This window comes from Temnothorax longispinosus, chromosome 9, assembly GCF_030848805.1.
Source record: "Temnothorax longispinosus isolate EJ_2023e chromosome 9, Tlon_JGU_v1, whole genome shotgun sequence".
NCBI lineage: Eukaryota > Metazoa > Arthropoda > Insecta > Hymenoptera > Formicidae > Temnothorax > Temnothorax longispinosus.
The window spans coordinates 17,150,533-17,165,060 of NC_092366.1; the positions used below are offsets into that span (position 1 = coordinate 17,150,533).

The following is a 14,528-nucleotide window of genomic DNA, read 5'->3' on the forward strand; positions in this document are numbered from 1 at the left end:
GTTGGGGATGGCCGCGACGATGAGGAAGTTCTCCAGCTGAGCGTGCACGTTGAACTCGCCGTCCTGCCGTTGGTCGTACCTCGTCGGTGCGGCGCGAACCTCGGCGAGCGCGAAAAACGCCGCGCCGAGGAAAAATAGCATCCGGACCATCGCTATTCTCGTAGATGCACGTGCTGCGTCGTGATGCCTGCTGGTACGTGGAGAGCGTGACGGGAGGTGCGCGATGCTCTCTGCTCGACCTCGCGGTACAATGCTCTTCGGGCTCAACGCGAGCGAAACGAGCGAGGTCCTTTCCGCAACTGCGCGGACGACCGCGCGAGCAGCGGGCCCGCCGCACTTGTGTTGGACCGTTGCACGAACCGGTACACCCGGAATCTGTATATGATAGGGGGATCCATCTCGCCGCAGGATTACAGAATCACGTCGATTGGCGTGGGAACGATCGGCCCGTACATCAACGTCGTCACGGACGGAAGCCGACGTACAGATGATTTTGTATCGCAAATCTCAACGGCGCGGCTAATTGCGAGTTACAGACTAACGTTCGAGCGGAAACCCAAGCGTGACGATCAAAAGGAGTCGAGAGTTAAAATGAGAACGGATGAAACATTGCAAACTTTTGCGAGATTTTTATAAGAATGTATGCGTTTCCTCTCCTATGAGTATATGTTAATAATGTATTACATTTTTTAGGAAAGGTTCTTCCGACGTTCGCCAGGGTCAACAGTTCGCTGTAGAGGACTGCGGGACAAAAGGAAGCGCACCGAATGCTAAGAGATAATCATCGCGTTACGAAGGTGCCAATTGTGGGGTTCGTTTCACCGTTGCGAAGGCATAAACTCGATGCATGTATGGCACATCTCCAAAGGACATTTATTTCTAAGTCTACTCCCAGCCCGCATCTCTGCCCGAATCCTGTCGACCAAGGGAGGACCGATCGATCTCTCTCGGGGAGGGGCATCCTGCATCGTCGCGGTTTTACTCACGGCAACAGGCGAGTCAGCCACGGCCGACTCGCTCGTCGACAGCGTCCGTTGCCGTTCGGGACGTATCCAGATTTGCAGCGCTTCTGCGACCGCAGGGCGTGCACGGCTTTCACCGTGGTTGAAGGAGCCGTTCCGACCCCATCCTCCTCCTCCTCGCTCGGCTGACCCTTATCGTTGTCCGCATTCGGCGTCGAGCTCGCGGTACCATTCGACCGATCAGCGTTCGGGATTCCCTCGTCCTTGGAGGGCGTCGTATCGCTCGCGGTACCATTTGACGGATCAGCATCCGGCGGGGCTTCTTCGTCCTTGGACGGCGTTGCATCGCTCGCGGACGGACTTGTATCACCGGCGGACGCCGAGACGGTCGAGTTTTGCGACGGGATCGGCTCGGAAACCTGCATGATATCGTTTTTCTCCGTGGTCGACGTCGCGGGGCTCGTCGTGGTGGGCCTGTTGCCCGGCTTGAGGGTAAAGTCGGCGTAATCGTAGAAGTAATCGTAGTCCTGCGAAGGCAACACGACGTCGACGGTGAATACTCGTCGACGAATATCAACAATTTATACAGCGGTACTCGAAACAATCTATTTGTTCAGCGTAAAGCGCGAGATACTTATAGTTTGTAAAATGCGTTTCTAAATATAAAGCATCTAAGATGGACTTTGTAAATTGCAGGCAGTAATCTTGCGTCAAACTCATCGCGTACGTGTAAAACCGATGCAAGGCAGTTACAAAAGCCTGAAGAATAGCCAGAGGACTATTCCTTCAACCGCGAGTTGAAGTAGCGCAGCAAGATCAAAAGGTACATCATAGTAAAATTCACTTTGTACGCTTTCGCAAATTTTCCCCGGTGAGGAAAAGGAGTACAAAATAATTTGGAAAAAGACAAAGACAAGATTAGAAAAGAGCGCGTTCTCCAACGCAGGCGGAGGAAAAGGAGGAGACCAAAAAAGAGGACCACGCGCTCTCGCGTCCTGCTATGCGAAAAGGATTTACCGTGTAGTCGTCGAGGAGCTTGGAGTTGAGTAGCGCGACCACCTGCACATCCTTCAGCTCGATCTGCACGTTCAGGTCGCCGGTCTGCCGCTGATCGTAGACCGGCGCGGGGGGCTTCGCGACGGCGACGCGACAGGCCGCGATGACGAGGAGGAGGCCGCGTAGGGCGAGCATGATCGTCGGGCTGCGCGGCTGCGATCGTTCCTGACGTGGCGAGAACTGAAAAATGGATGGGACGGCGGACGGCCCCGGGCCCCCGACCTGATGGCCTCCGGCGGGAACCTGCCGCCGACGCGTCCGGGGCGGCCGGTTCGCGCGTATAAAACCGGTATACCCACCGCCGCCGCGGATGTGTCTCTCTCGCTGTCACCGCCCCGGCACTTGGCCGCGGCGGCGGGTACGATGTCCGGCCGTTGCCCTCTCGCCGCTATACGCGTTCTACCTTGACAGCCGGCCTTCGGAACGCCGCATAACATCGCGTGTTGCGCTTACACGCAATCGGATCGGCCGCTCCGCGGTGTATTTTCGTACATACGGCCTCGTACTCCCGGTCATCATCAAGTGTTTGCACGTGTTCCGCGTGACGATCTCGAGAACCCGGACGGGCGGCCGGCCGGCACCGTCGTCCACTTGGCGTTCGAGAGACTCGCTCGAATGCTTCGTAGATATTTACAAATAGAGTAAAGGGGGCTACGAGAGGCACCGAAACGCTCTTGAAAGAATTGCGAGAGCCTGTTCCAGGTATCTTCTCTCGCCCTCGTGAGACTAATGTATCTTTGTAATTTTGTTGCTCCTTTCAATGAAAATAAGTCTTCCGAGTATAATGCGGATTATTTTAAAAGAATATCCGAGGAACGAGACGGAAAATTTCTCACGTTAATCACGCGTTTCGTAATTTAATTTTAATCAGACTGATTTTTATCTATCTAAACGATGTTTCGAGAATGAAAGTTGGAATTTCATGAATAATGCGCGGTATATTATAGTGTTGTGTAAATTAATGATGCAACAGAGACTTCCAGTAATTAATCATGTTTTATTTCTTCAAAAAAAAAACGTTGTAGATATAAATATAATGTGCAAATGAAATTATCAGAACCGGACAGAAACGTATAAATGTTTTTCCAGATAAGGCAATCTACTTTTCCCTTTTTCGCAGGCCATTTTACATTTCAGTGCGCGTGATAAATTGACACGCGGCCAAATGTGAGACATCAATAATATAAAATTTCGATATTAATCGTCCGCGCTTCGGAAAGAACGTTTGAAAAACCCGCGCGAAAAACTTTCACGACGCGCGCACTTTCCGCACTTTCTCCACTCCCCTCGCCCACGCCCGCGCGGTTTGGAGCGAGAAGGTGCGCGTGAGACGCAGCTGAATTCGCTCATTTGCAACTTACGTCCTTCTTCTTTCTCCCTCCGACATCCAGTCGTTTTCTATCCATTTCAATCCAAATCGTAGACGGAGTGCAGACGGACTCGCCCCCCTCGGATCACGTGCCGTCGCCTGCACCTGCCTGCACCCGCCTGCATCTGCACTCGCGTAATGTGTCGTAATCGACGGACGATGCAAACAACAGTAATCTGTCACCTCGCATGTCCGTAATGACGCCGAGGCGGAATGTCGCGCGCCGCCGCGGGCGCGCGTAGCCCCCCGGGTGCATTGCACGTACGTCGTCGCCGTCAGCGGGGTGGCCCGGCCGCCGATCCCCCCCCCCCGCCCCCCAGGTCCATCGTCGTCGACCGGATCGTCCGTCCCGATCATCGCGCGCGCGGCACAGCCTGACACCTCCTCCTCGGCGCGGCGCCGTTCACGCGCCCCGTGGGATGCGCGCCCGCCGCACTCGCAGCAGCGCATCGCCCGTTGTTTACCCTACGGCGACCCCCGCGTCCTCGGCGACCCTTATCATGCGACGCGCTGACACGAACGATGCTCCAATTTTTTAAGAAGATTGGTAAATATTAATTATTGCACGTACCGCCTCACATGCCGCGCGGCGTAGATGAAACGGGCGAATCGCCTCCTCCTCCTCCTCCTCCTCCCCCCTGTCTAGCACGCGTTCCTCGAGACGACTGACCTCCTGACATTTGCAACACGTTGCCCTTTTCCTCTTTATTTTCCTTTCCTCCGTTCCTCTCTCCCATCGAGATTTTTTAGGGAATCAGCTGTTGGTGTTTCGTCATTCGAATTGGATTTTTGCCTTTTTAATATTTATGTATCTTTCTTCTTGTTTACATTCAAAATTAGAATTGGTTAAATCGCCTAGTAACTATCCTGGAAAATGGCTGTTTATAACAGCATATCCTTCTTCGTACGTTTCAACGTTTTAATTTTAATTTTCATTGTAATGAAATTGCGTGCGACGCTTTTGCAGGACAAAGGGACAAGTCCGGATTACCAGAAACCTCACCTGCGAGATCGACGAGCTCGGGTAGCTTCCTGACAGATGCCTTCAACGGTGGCGCGTCGTCCATTCAGACGCCCTCGGGTGTACTGTGCAGTCTCGAGGAGGAAGAGGAGGAAGAGATTCTCAACGATGACGCCGAGGAAGCGCGTGCCTTCAGCTCCCGGTTGTCCAAAGGCCTGCCGGAAGTGCTCAAGGACAAGAGTGCCCTTGGTTACTTCATCCAGTTCATGGACATCAGGAAACGCGTAGCTCTCATCAAGTTCTGGTTGGAGGTGGAATGCTTGTGCAGCGCATCCGGGATGCCCGACGCACAGAGAGTCAGACGGTCAAATCAAAAGGAGCTGCTGGACGCCTTGCCCACTTCCCTAGACGATAACGAGAACTTTAGCTGCGACGTGCTCGCCAGCGATGTAGATACTCAAACGAGCAGCGAGATACCGTTGGACGTGAGGGCGGACGACGCGACGTCCAACGGTATGCCAAAGACTAGTCAGGCGGTAAGCAAAACGCGACAATCAAACCACGATTGTACGAGTGGGAGACGCGACGCGACGCCGACCAGGCAGGACGCTTTGAGAATTTATAGGAAGTACATTCTCAAGGAGGCTCTGGGTGTAAATCAAATATCCGAGGAGTTGAGGGTAGACATGGAGAGGGCCATTGTCCAGGAAAACATTGAGCCTATATTACGGTGCCTATCTGCTGTTCAAAGCATAGTATACGATACATTAGAAAACGAGTGAGTGACGCATGTTCATTGACACGCCGCTCGAATCTATAACTGACACGTGTAAAAAAAAAAATTTATAAATTTTTTTCGCAGATATATTAACGATTTTTTACGAAGCGAATTTCACTGTAAGCATCAAATTGACGTGCTCACCAGTGGCAACGTACAATTAGCGGATATATTGTATAACGAGACAGCATTCTTCTACTTTATGGAGGTTTGCATCACACGCTCTTCACGATCGCTTACTTCTGTCGAAATTTTCGCGAGAGATTCTTTTCCATTCTTTATACATTCCAGTTTATGGAACTCGAGAATAAACGAGAGCTGTTGGACTTCTGGATGTCGGCTATAAGTTACAAGCAGAATCTCTTGGAGAAGAAAGGTGCAGCCGATCCCGAAGAAGCGCAATCCGATGCCGTTATTATATACGAGAAGTAATTTCTATATAACATATGAGTATATGGAGGAGAGAAGTAAGAGTGGACTTATATATGAATGTTACTTTTCTCAGATATTTCAGCTTACAAGCAACCATGCCTCTTGGATTTAGCGATAAGATTCGTTTTCATGTGGAACAGAATATTTGCCGCGAGGACGATAGTGGTCCACAGCCCGATTGTTTCGACAAACCCAGTAAAATCGTATATAATTTTCTCAATAAGGTATTGCTAATTTATTAAACAGATTTGCCTATAACTCGTACACAGCCGCACTCACTGCACAAGCTCTTGCTTCAAAGTAGTTGTTTTAAAAGCCAACACTGTGTCTTCCAGCATTATCTCCCAGCGTTCTTATCGTCACAGCTGTATTATAAATACTTATCGGAGCTAATCAGCACGATTCAGACCAGCCCGTGTCCGAGTTTACATTCCAAGATAAGAAGAACAGGTTGGTGCCGTTGATTCCAATGTTGTTACGCATGAAAGATATTAAAGAGTACTATGTCTTTTGATCAGTAATCATATACATATAATGTTTATGTAATTTTATCTTTGTATAATATATGATGTTAATTAGAAGATATATAATTACTTGCAGGTTCAGATTGCAGCAGTGAAGTAAGCTCCGTGTGTACTAGTATGCCAAGTATTTCTCAAATAGGAAATAATGGCAGCAGAGTATCTGATAATAAAAAAACTATCAACAGTCACATGAATATCGACACCAGGCAACTTTACGATCCAGATTCCTTGTGGCGACGTAACAAATATAGGTATTTGACAATTTAACATTAATACACATGTCCGTACTGATTTGTAAGAGCCGCAAATAATTTTATGTACTTTGTAGTTTAAGCATTGGTTACGTTGACAACTTAGGTAGATTTATTACCGAAATAGAGCCAGATCCTCATAGAAAATACGGTAAGTTGCACACATATTTAGTTTGTAAGCTAACATACCTATATATATGAGATTATATAAAATCAGGTATACAAATTTCAGAATCTCGCCTAACTCGTGTTGTAAAACGACTTATAAATATAGAACAAGATAAGGTAAATATTTTATTGGCATTTTATAATTCATTAATAAAAGCAATAACATATAATGGGCATTGTTTGATTAATGCATTATTTGTTATTGATAGGCTAAAGAGGAATTGGCATGGAGGATCACCGAGATGATCATTCGTGAAATCACGTCTTTGACACTTGGAGCTTCAAATCTTCCCTCTTGATGGTGTAAACTTGACGTGACGATTCTGAGGCTTGAGTTTTCCTTAAGTATAGATGTTTTATGTATTTGTGTAAGTAAAGTGCTTTGTCCTTTTATTTTAAATGTTAACGTAATAATGCTACAGACTTTGCCAAAGTGCCAAACAGAAAAACGAAAAATTCTAATTTATTTTATAATACGGCATCTTAAAAAGGAAATATTATGGAGAAAGATATGTTCTGGGATGTTTTACATTTTCGTATTTTATATTTTGGCATGAAACATAACGATGAAACAGAGACTTGAATTTTTGCTAATCAATAATTTAATCCGAATTTATAAATAAGTTGTTTATAAATAAGTGTAAATAACTTTATTAGAAATTGACATACGTATTTTAGTATCTTTACAATTCGTTGCGTAAAATAATTTATAAAGATCTTATAAGCAGCATAATCTGTAATATTTTTTTGTAACTATTATAAAAGATCTTCCTATTTTGTTAATTTATTATAAAATACTCGATGAGCAAAGAACAATAATTTAACGAATACGTAATTCCTTCATCAGCCATCGTCGATGACACCAGAAGCAAAAAAATCAATGCAAATGATTATCGTATACATCTATGTCGTATATATCTAAATCATGATTAAATCTATATTTATAAAAAAATACTCAGTTAATATGAAAAAGATATAAAGACTTATGTATGTGTCAAAATTTATATAGAATATTTAGAGTAATACCATCTTATTTTTTTTTTTCATTCTATCTTAAATCTTGGCAGTCATTTTTAATTATTTCCATACGTGCGAAACTTATTAACATTTGCATTATTTTTCTCGCTTCTGATAAGATGTTAGATGACTAATGCAGATATTGACGAAAATTCTTAAAATATAAGATTTTGTACTTTTTTCATTGCCAATTTATACGACGATTGGTGTTAAAATAGATAATGAGATATATATGTACATATACGATGATGCATATGACCGCCGTTGATCGTGATATTATGATATAGAAGAAGATATATTTTAACAGTATTTAGAGCGTATAACACACGTAATGTTTAAGTACAAAATGTTATTAATAACGAAACTACGAAACCCCTATTATACATATATGCTCTATCTTCTATTTTGTTATATCTTTTTATTTATGAGACTTATTATACGACGCATACTGTAAAAAAAGTATATATAATATCTTTCAAAAAGGCACCCTGTCTATTAAAAATAATCAAACAGTCTATTATTGTATGCAAATGTATTACAAATGCGTATATGCGCCGAATCTTTTTCTTTGAAAGACTCTCTCTCTTGCATAGATGTTTCTTATTTTACACCTTCGTTGTTATGCTTCAAAATCGCGATTCTCTGTAGATGTCTAAATATTACCTAAATTATGTCCATCCATTTTCTGTTTATTGTATCGCGGATGTATAATGTATAAAAAACTATATTTTAATACGATCTCTCTGTGTAATATATTAAAAAATTCTATTTTGTAAAATATTTCCCCCAAGTTATTTCGAAAAAAATTGTTTAATAAAATATTCTTTTATCCGAGTCGAGACGTTCTCTGAGAAATCTTATTCGGAAATCGCGCCTGAACGTGCACGATAACGAGTCTGACTTTATAATATGTATAAAAACTGACTTCATATATTAAATCTATCTTTAACACTATGATATGGCGTACACTATTTACACTTCTCGACAAACTGGCAGTAAAATAGATTCTTACAGAGACGAAGATCCGTTTATACTGACATGCGGTACTTTCTGTCTGTATCCCGTTTGCGGATTGAGCAACGGTGACGATTCAGAAACGTGCACGTCGCTGTCCGTCCTGGCAATCATATGTAAATGCAGACTGGCGGTGCTCGACTTGTAATCTTGACAACACTCTAAACGCAATTTCTCCCTTCTGGTCCACGACTGATAAACGATCGCGTTGAAGAACGCTTGGAGGGGATTTGTCACGGCCTGTCACAGATCGAAAAGGAAATCTCGATTTAGTTCTCTGCGTTCGGCCGTGCGCGCTTGAAATGAGATCTAATACACGTTACCATTATGTACCACAAAGTTATGATCGCCTTGATCGGCAATTGAAACCACAGGGTCCACAATAGTATTCCGTTAATTAGATTGGGCGTCCAGCACACGTAATAGACCACATTGATGAGAGCGAATTTCAATCTGACCGTCTGTATCAGCCTTCGCTCCCTGCCGGTCATCTGAGCCATACTGTGGAGAACCGCCGTCTCGAGGTCCCGCGTCGATGCGACGTACAAAATGGGATTCGCGATCATGACCACCGCCAGCAGCACGTACGTGGCGAAGTAATTCGGAAGGATGCGCAATAGCGCGCTGGACAACGACGTCAGGCTGTGACAGCTGCAAGAAAATTTCGCTCCGTTATCATCACTCTAAGGGCGTACCGCCTAGGGTGCCACGTGCGATACTTCTAAGACCTGACTTTGCGTTCGGAATGTACAGAATGATCAGCCCGAACGCGGTGAGAATAGCGGGGAGCATCCAGGCCAGGACGTGATAGCACGCAGGACGTCCGTTTTTGTCTCCCAGCAGTAACTTCATGTCCACCGCGTAGCACAACGTCCATATCCACGTGGCCATGTAGAAATACTGGATCCACGCCTACGGGCAAACGATCTCTCTCAGTCCTCCTCGTGAACTTTCAAAATAGGTATCAAGCGTAGGAGGTGTCAAACATTACCGATAACACGGCGCAAAACACCACGTTGGGCATGTCACCCTCTATGGGTATGATGGACTTGAAATTCCTCCATAGCGCCGACCTCACAAACACACCTGATAGAGTACAGAACAATCAGAGATAAGATACCGATTTTTGTTTGTCTCACCTACCGTCTCGTTGTATTCACTGACCAAAATTAACTTATAGCTGTTTGTAACTAATTTACTGATGTTTATGTACTACTAACTGCTATTGGCATAATCTAATTGCGATAACAAACTAGACCTAAGGACGCTAAGAGATCAGCAACGGCAAGCCATACAATAATATCTCGTCCTCTGGAGAAACTCCGCCGACGATAAGAATTACTTGAATCCTCTCGGGGCAGTATCTGAAAAAATATTTTCCTTCAGTGCCAATTTGCGAACGTTCCTTGATACCCTCGAGTAATTCTCGCCAAATTTACTTCAATCTAACACAATATTACACGTGCAAATAAATTTTTACAACTATTATTATAAACTTAAATCATTAATATGTACAAATAAGAGTTCAATATAATATAATATAAAATTATTTCATATTTTATTCAAATATTTTGTATATGTTACATACACATGTTATAATTATTTGATACAAATACTTTTATATCGGTTTCTTTTAGCTGCACTTTTTCGTACACTTGTCACATGGAAAACCGGATATAAATATACGCGTTGGAGGAAGAGACGAGGTGTACAAGGTGCAACGAAAACGGATCAACAGAGAAGTCGCATCATGACAGAGAAGTTTAAATTCCGAGACAATATCTTTCAGCGATCGATTCCGGTCGTGGTAAAGAACTCGGGTCAATTCCCGCTCTGTACGTTGGTCGTCGCAAATTAATAAGAAAAGAACGAATCGGTGAAGCGAAGGCTCATTCGGGGATAACATTTCGCGACTGAATTTACCTGATAAATCGCGCCTATCATGCCCATCGTGGACGAGAGCATGCACACCGTGTTGTACGCGTCTGTATTGAATTCCTGCATTATCGCTATCGCCATATCCGTTCGGTTTGTATGATGACAGCAGAACGTTTGCAGGGTCGGGTCGGCCATTGCTATCGGATGTTATCGCGATCAAGTTCAGCGTGTCTCTGCCCCGACTTATCCTACTCGATCTAGTAACTCTCTCTCTACAGAAAGAAACCGGAGTTCCCCACTCGAGCGTCCGGCAGCCAATCGATACGTTCGAACTTGTCTTATGATAAAAACGAAATACGTATCTCTTGAAACGGGAATCTCGGTAGAAATCTTTTCGTTCTTTTATTGCAGCTCGGATAGCTTTGTCTATTATTTTTCTATATAAAAAATAAATTTCCGAACGCGTTACATTCAGCCGCGTTGAATTAATTGAATCAGCGTATACGGCATTCCAATAAGTTAGAGCTCAGTATTTTCTTCGCTTTATTATGTCGGGCCGCCAGTCGACGGGGTGCGTTTCCTCAGTCTGAAAACATAGATAACGGGATAATTAGCGCAAAGCTTAGAAAAACGATGAGCTAGTCGAATGTTATCAGCGCGCGTGCGATTGCCAAATCGACACGAGCGTGATATAAAATCAACTTACGGCAGTATCGTCTTCCTTGTACACTTTAATCGTCTTGTCAGCCTCGGTCGTAATCATCCGAGTGCCTGACATGTCGAACGTAATGCTGAACACTCCGGCCTCGCTGTCCATTGACCCGGGCTGAACCGGCGCTTGGAGCCGCTGGAAATTGTATCCGGTTCGCCAGTCCCACAGATGCATGGTACCGTTGTCCGCGCCGGAAACCAAGACCCCGTCGGCATTCACGGCCAGGCAATTGACTATGGCGTTATGGCCCGACAGGTTCTGAATGAATTTGCCCTCCGGACACTTCCATTGCTTGATATTGTCCGGCGACGCCGAGGCGAACATGTACAGAGACGGGTGGAACGTCAGGGCGCGCACGCTCTTCTTGTGATTCGTCAGAGTGGCCCTGGACTTGCCGGCAGCCAGGTCCCACAGGCGAATCGTGCAGTCGTGGCTGCCGGTGGCGATCTGCGGCTCGGCAGACTGACAAATCACGCTGGCCACCGTGTTGGTGTGCCCGACGAGGGTGTGAACGTTCGCCTTGGTACGCATGTCCCACACTCTCCCGGTGGAGTCACGTCCCGCCGTTACCAGGACGTCTATTGTGGGGTGTAACGCCATGGAATACACCGCCGACAGATGACCGTGATAGTGCCTGATCACTTTGTTATATTCTAAATCCCAGCACTTGACCTGGCGATCTTCCCCGCAGGAAAATAGGTACGGGTGTCTCTGTGAGAATGCAAGGCCACGTACGCTGCTTATGTGGCCAGTTAGGGAAACCTTCAACCTGCCACTGGCTAGATCCCATATCTGTAAATACCAAACATTTGTACAAGCTTGCATAGAGTACCTGTTAACTTCGTTAATCTTACGTTCTAGAATATTACTAATTGATGCGAGAATGAAGCACTCACTTTGATTACTCTATCGGCCGAGCCTGTGGCAAACCACTCGTTTCCAGGCTCCACGGCGCAACATCTCACCCATCCCAAGTGACCGCTGATAACTCTGTACAGTTTCCATGGCGCGTGCCACTTGGGTTTCGCCATCGATGGCGTTTTCTTTTGCGGCATTGTGAGCGCACCGCTGCCCATATTGCTTCCCACACTTATTGGTACTACGCTTGCGCTTCCTTTTGTCGTAGTGTAAGGAACAATTGCCGAGGTAGGGTTAATTCCAAAAGTTTCATCTAAAAATCATATTAAAATTGATACAATAAAGACACGTGTAAGAGTAACGATACTTATTTTTATCTCAATTGTATGTAGGTATCGCAGGATATTACCTCCTGGCGGTGGAGGATCCGCAGTGTCATTGTCTTGCTGCACTTTAATCGTATTTTGCTTGACCCGTTCTAATATTGGACCATAACAATCTTTAGCCTTAACTATTTTCTTCATTTGTTGCCTAAAATAAAAAAAATAAATATTATAAATAAATAACTGCTTCTCTCCATGAGATTAAAGCAGGCAGGTTTGCTCTTAAGCAATTCAGAGCAGCTGCAACGGCAAGTTACTCACAAAATAGGATCTTCCGGTGGTAAAGATCCTTGATTCAACAGGAACATATCGTGAGTTCTCTTTAAGGACCGAAACACTAGCGTGTGCACAGAATGCCGTTGGACATCCTAGAACAGGATAATGAAGTATAGATTTTTATTTAAAATAATTAAAAATAATAATAATATTGAAGACAATTAAAACATTCTTACCATTTTCTTGAGTACTAGAAATCACTTTGTGAGCTCCTGTGTGGTTTCTTTTCCCGATTGTTACTATTTTATATCACTTTTTAATAGCCTTTATTATATTTTTGTGTCAATTTCTCTTCACAATTAGGAAGATCCAGATAACGATTAGAAGTTTCACACCAATGTTCTTTAATCAGTCCTCAATGTTGTACGGATATGGAATTTCCAATGTTTCTTGTTAACGATACAGTCTAATGCATCCACAATTCTTATTTCTTGAGACTGCTCCGCAATCCACGTTCACATCTAAACATTTTAGCACATTTCGAATCCGTGTATTTTTGAGGTTATGGGACTTTCCTCTTTCCTCTAGTTGTTTCCTTCTTGCGTCGTTGGCCTACTGGAAACTTTTCATCCGGATGGGGATTTTCGATACATTCTCGAAGCTCAATTTTTGAACATTCATCATCTGTTTCGTGCAAGCTACAATTAACTTAAAATAAAAGAAAATTGGAAGAAAATATTTTTCATTAAAAAATCAATGTTACCTTGAATTTTTTAAACGGCACTATTTTTTCATGATATCATAGAGGAGTAAAGAGGACTTCAAGGCACATTCAACGCACTACTATCAGAAATGTCATTTATTTATAACAATAAAGGAAAAAACTAAGAGAGCGAAGTCCTATGCAGGAATATCTGTGATCTATATTTATGTCAAACCAATAATTAATATTCAAGACCTTCGAGAAAATGATAATTATATACAGCTTGTACAACTTTGAATTCCAAATAGTATAATATTATAGCTGCTACGCATAGTATAAACTTGTAAAAAAATAGCATAGTGCCGTTTAAAAAATTCAAGGTAATATTGATTTTTTGAAAAATATTTTTTTCTATCGTATAATATTATAGCTGCTACGCATAGTATAAACTTGTAAAAAAAATAGCATAGTGCCGTTTAAAAAATTCAAGGTAATATTGATTTTTTATAAAGGAAAAAACTAAGAGAGCGAAGTCCTATGCAGGAATATCTGTGATCTATATTTATGTCAAACCAATAATTAATATTCAAGACCTTCGAGAAACGATAATTATATACAGCTTGTACAACTTTGAATTCCAAATAGTATAATATTATAGCTGCTACACATATAGTATAAACTTGTAAAAAAATAGCATAGTGCCGTTTAAAAAATTGAAGGTAATATTGATTTTTTGAAAAATATTTTTTTCCAATTTTCTTTCACTGCGAATTTTGTAGCTTGCACGAAACAGATGAATGTTCAAAAATTTATAATTTCTCTTTCTTTTAATAAAATATAGTACGAATATTACCTTGTAAAGTTAATCCACTAATTAAAGTTAATCTCTCAGAGCTTAAAAGAGAAGTCCGATAAAAGAGAAGATGAGCGAATGATTATCTGAATTATCTCTGATGTTTTCTCCGCTCACCTAAAGGAACACTTCAAATTTATAAGAAGACGATTGTACGTTGGTGGTCCGCGTCCAGATATACATAATTATATTCATCATCTAAATATAACGGGATGACATTTGACCTGCTGTTCTCCTCTGCTGTTGTTGCCACTTGTCGGCTTGTTATTGCGACATGCCGTCAACGTCACACGCGTGTTATCGTATTTACGCTATTCGCCGTCTGCAGGGGAGATGGATGTGTGTATTACATTATATCGTTCGATATAATACGTGCTCCTTGGTGGCACATCC

At 43.4% G+C, this 14,528-nt stretch overlaps 4 protein-coding genes across 10 annotated transcripts; 1 reads left to right on the forward strand and 3 right to left on the reverse strand.

The window, feature by feature from the left end:
* The first annotated feature begins 843 nt into the window (after positions 1-843).
* Pkaap (A-kinase anchoring protein pkaap) lies at positions 844-8,472 on the forward strand. 5 transcript variants are annotated; one of them, XM_071788116.1, is made up of 11 exons: positions 1,401-1,514; positions 1,659-1,785; positions 4,355-5,126; positions 5,211-5,334; positions 5,418-5,554; positions 5,632-5,782; positions 5,894-6,008; positions 6,159-6,333; positions 6,411-6,484; positions 6,566-6,618; positions 6,711-8,472. In XM_071788116.1, exons 3-11 carry the CDS (start codon positions 4,615-4,617, stop codon positions 6,798-6,800), a joined length of 1,431 nt encoding a protein of 476 aa, XP_071644217.1. In that variant the 5' UTR covers positions 1,401-1,514; positions 1,659-1,785; positions 4,355-4,614; the 3' UTR covers positions 6,801-8,472. The 5 variants fall into 5 exon arrangements, with proteins under 5 accessions (XP_071644213.1, XP_071644217.1, XP_071644216.1 ...); XM_071788115.1 differs by having other exon boundaries at positions 1,413-1,553; XM_071788112.1 differs by lacking the exons at positions 1,401-1,514; positions 1,659-1,785 and adding an exon at positions 844-994.
* On the reverse strand, positions 982-3,554 carry LOC139819008 (uncharacterized). The gene is made up of 2 exons (XM_071788132.1): positions 1,980-3,554; positions 982-1,489 (listed from the first exon to the last, which is right to left on the reverse strand). The coding sequence occupies exons 1-2, from the start codon at positions 2,151-2,153 to the stop codon at positions 983-985; spliced, it is 681 nt and encodes a 226-aa protein (XP_071644233.1). The 5' UTR covers positions 2,154-3,554; the 3' UTR covers position 982.
* On the reverse strand, positions 7,137-10,645 carry LOC139819006 (G-protein coupled receptor 143). The gene is made up of 6 exons (XM_071788130.1): positions 10,456-10,645; positions 9,791-9,896; positions 9,524-9,618; positions 9,266-9,444; positions 8,856-9,183; positions 7,137-8,772 (listed from the first exon to the last, which is right to left on the reverse strand). Exons 1-6 carry the CDS (start codon positions 10,603-10,605, stop codon positions 8,527-8,529), a joined length of 1,104 nt encoding a protein of 367 aa, XP_071644231.1. The 5' UTR covers positions 10,606-10,645; the 3' UTR covers positions 7,137-8,526.
* A 142-nt stretch (positions 10,646-10,787) lies between these two features.
* On the reverse strand, positions 10,788-14,276 carry Tango4 (transport and golgi organization 4). 3 transcript variants are annotated; one of them, XM_071788125.1, is made up of 7 exons: positions 14,136-14,276; positions 12,816-13,191; positions 12,625-12,731; positions 12,390-12,511; positions 12,019-12,293; positions 11,117-11,914; positions 10,788-10,996 (listed from the first exon to the last, which is right to left on the reverse strand). In XM_071788125.1, the coding sequence occupies exons 2-7, from the start codon at positions 12,816-12,818 to the stop codon at positions 10,937-10,939; spliced, it is 1,365 nt and encodes a 454-aa protein (XP_071644226.1). In that variant the 5' UTR covers positions 12,819-13,191; positions 14,136-14,276; the 3' UTR covers positions 10,788-10,936. The 3 variants fall into 3 exon arrangements, with proteins under 3 accessions (XP_071644226.1, XP_071644225.1, XP_071644227.1); XM_071788124.1 differs by having other exon boundaries at positions 12,816-13,201; positions 14,136-14,271; XM_071788126.1 differs by having other exon boundaries at positions 12,816-13,100; positions 14,136-14,269.
* Positions 14,277-14,528: the final 252 nt, after the last annotated feature.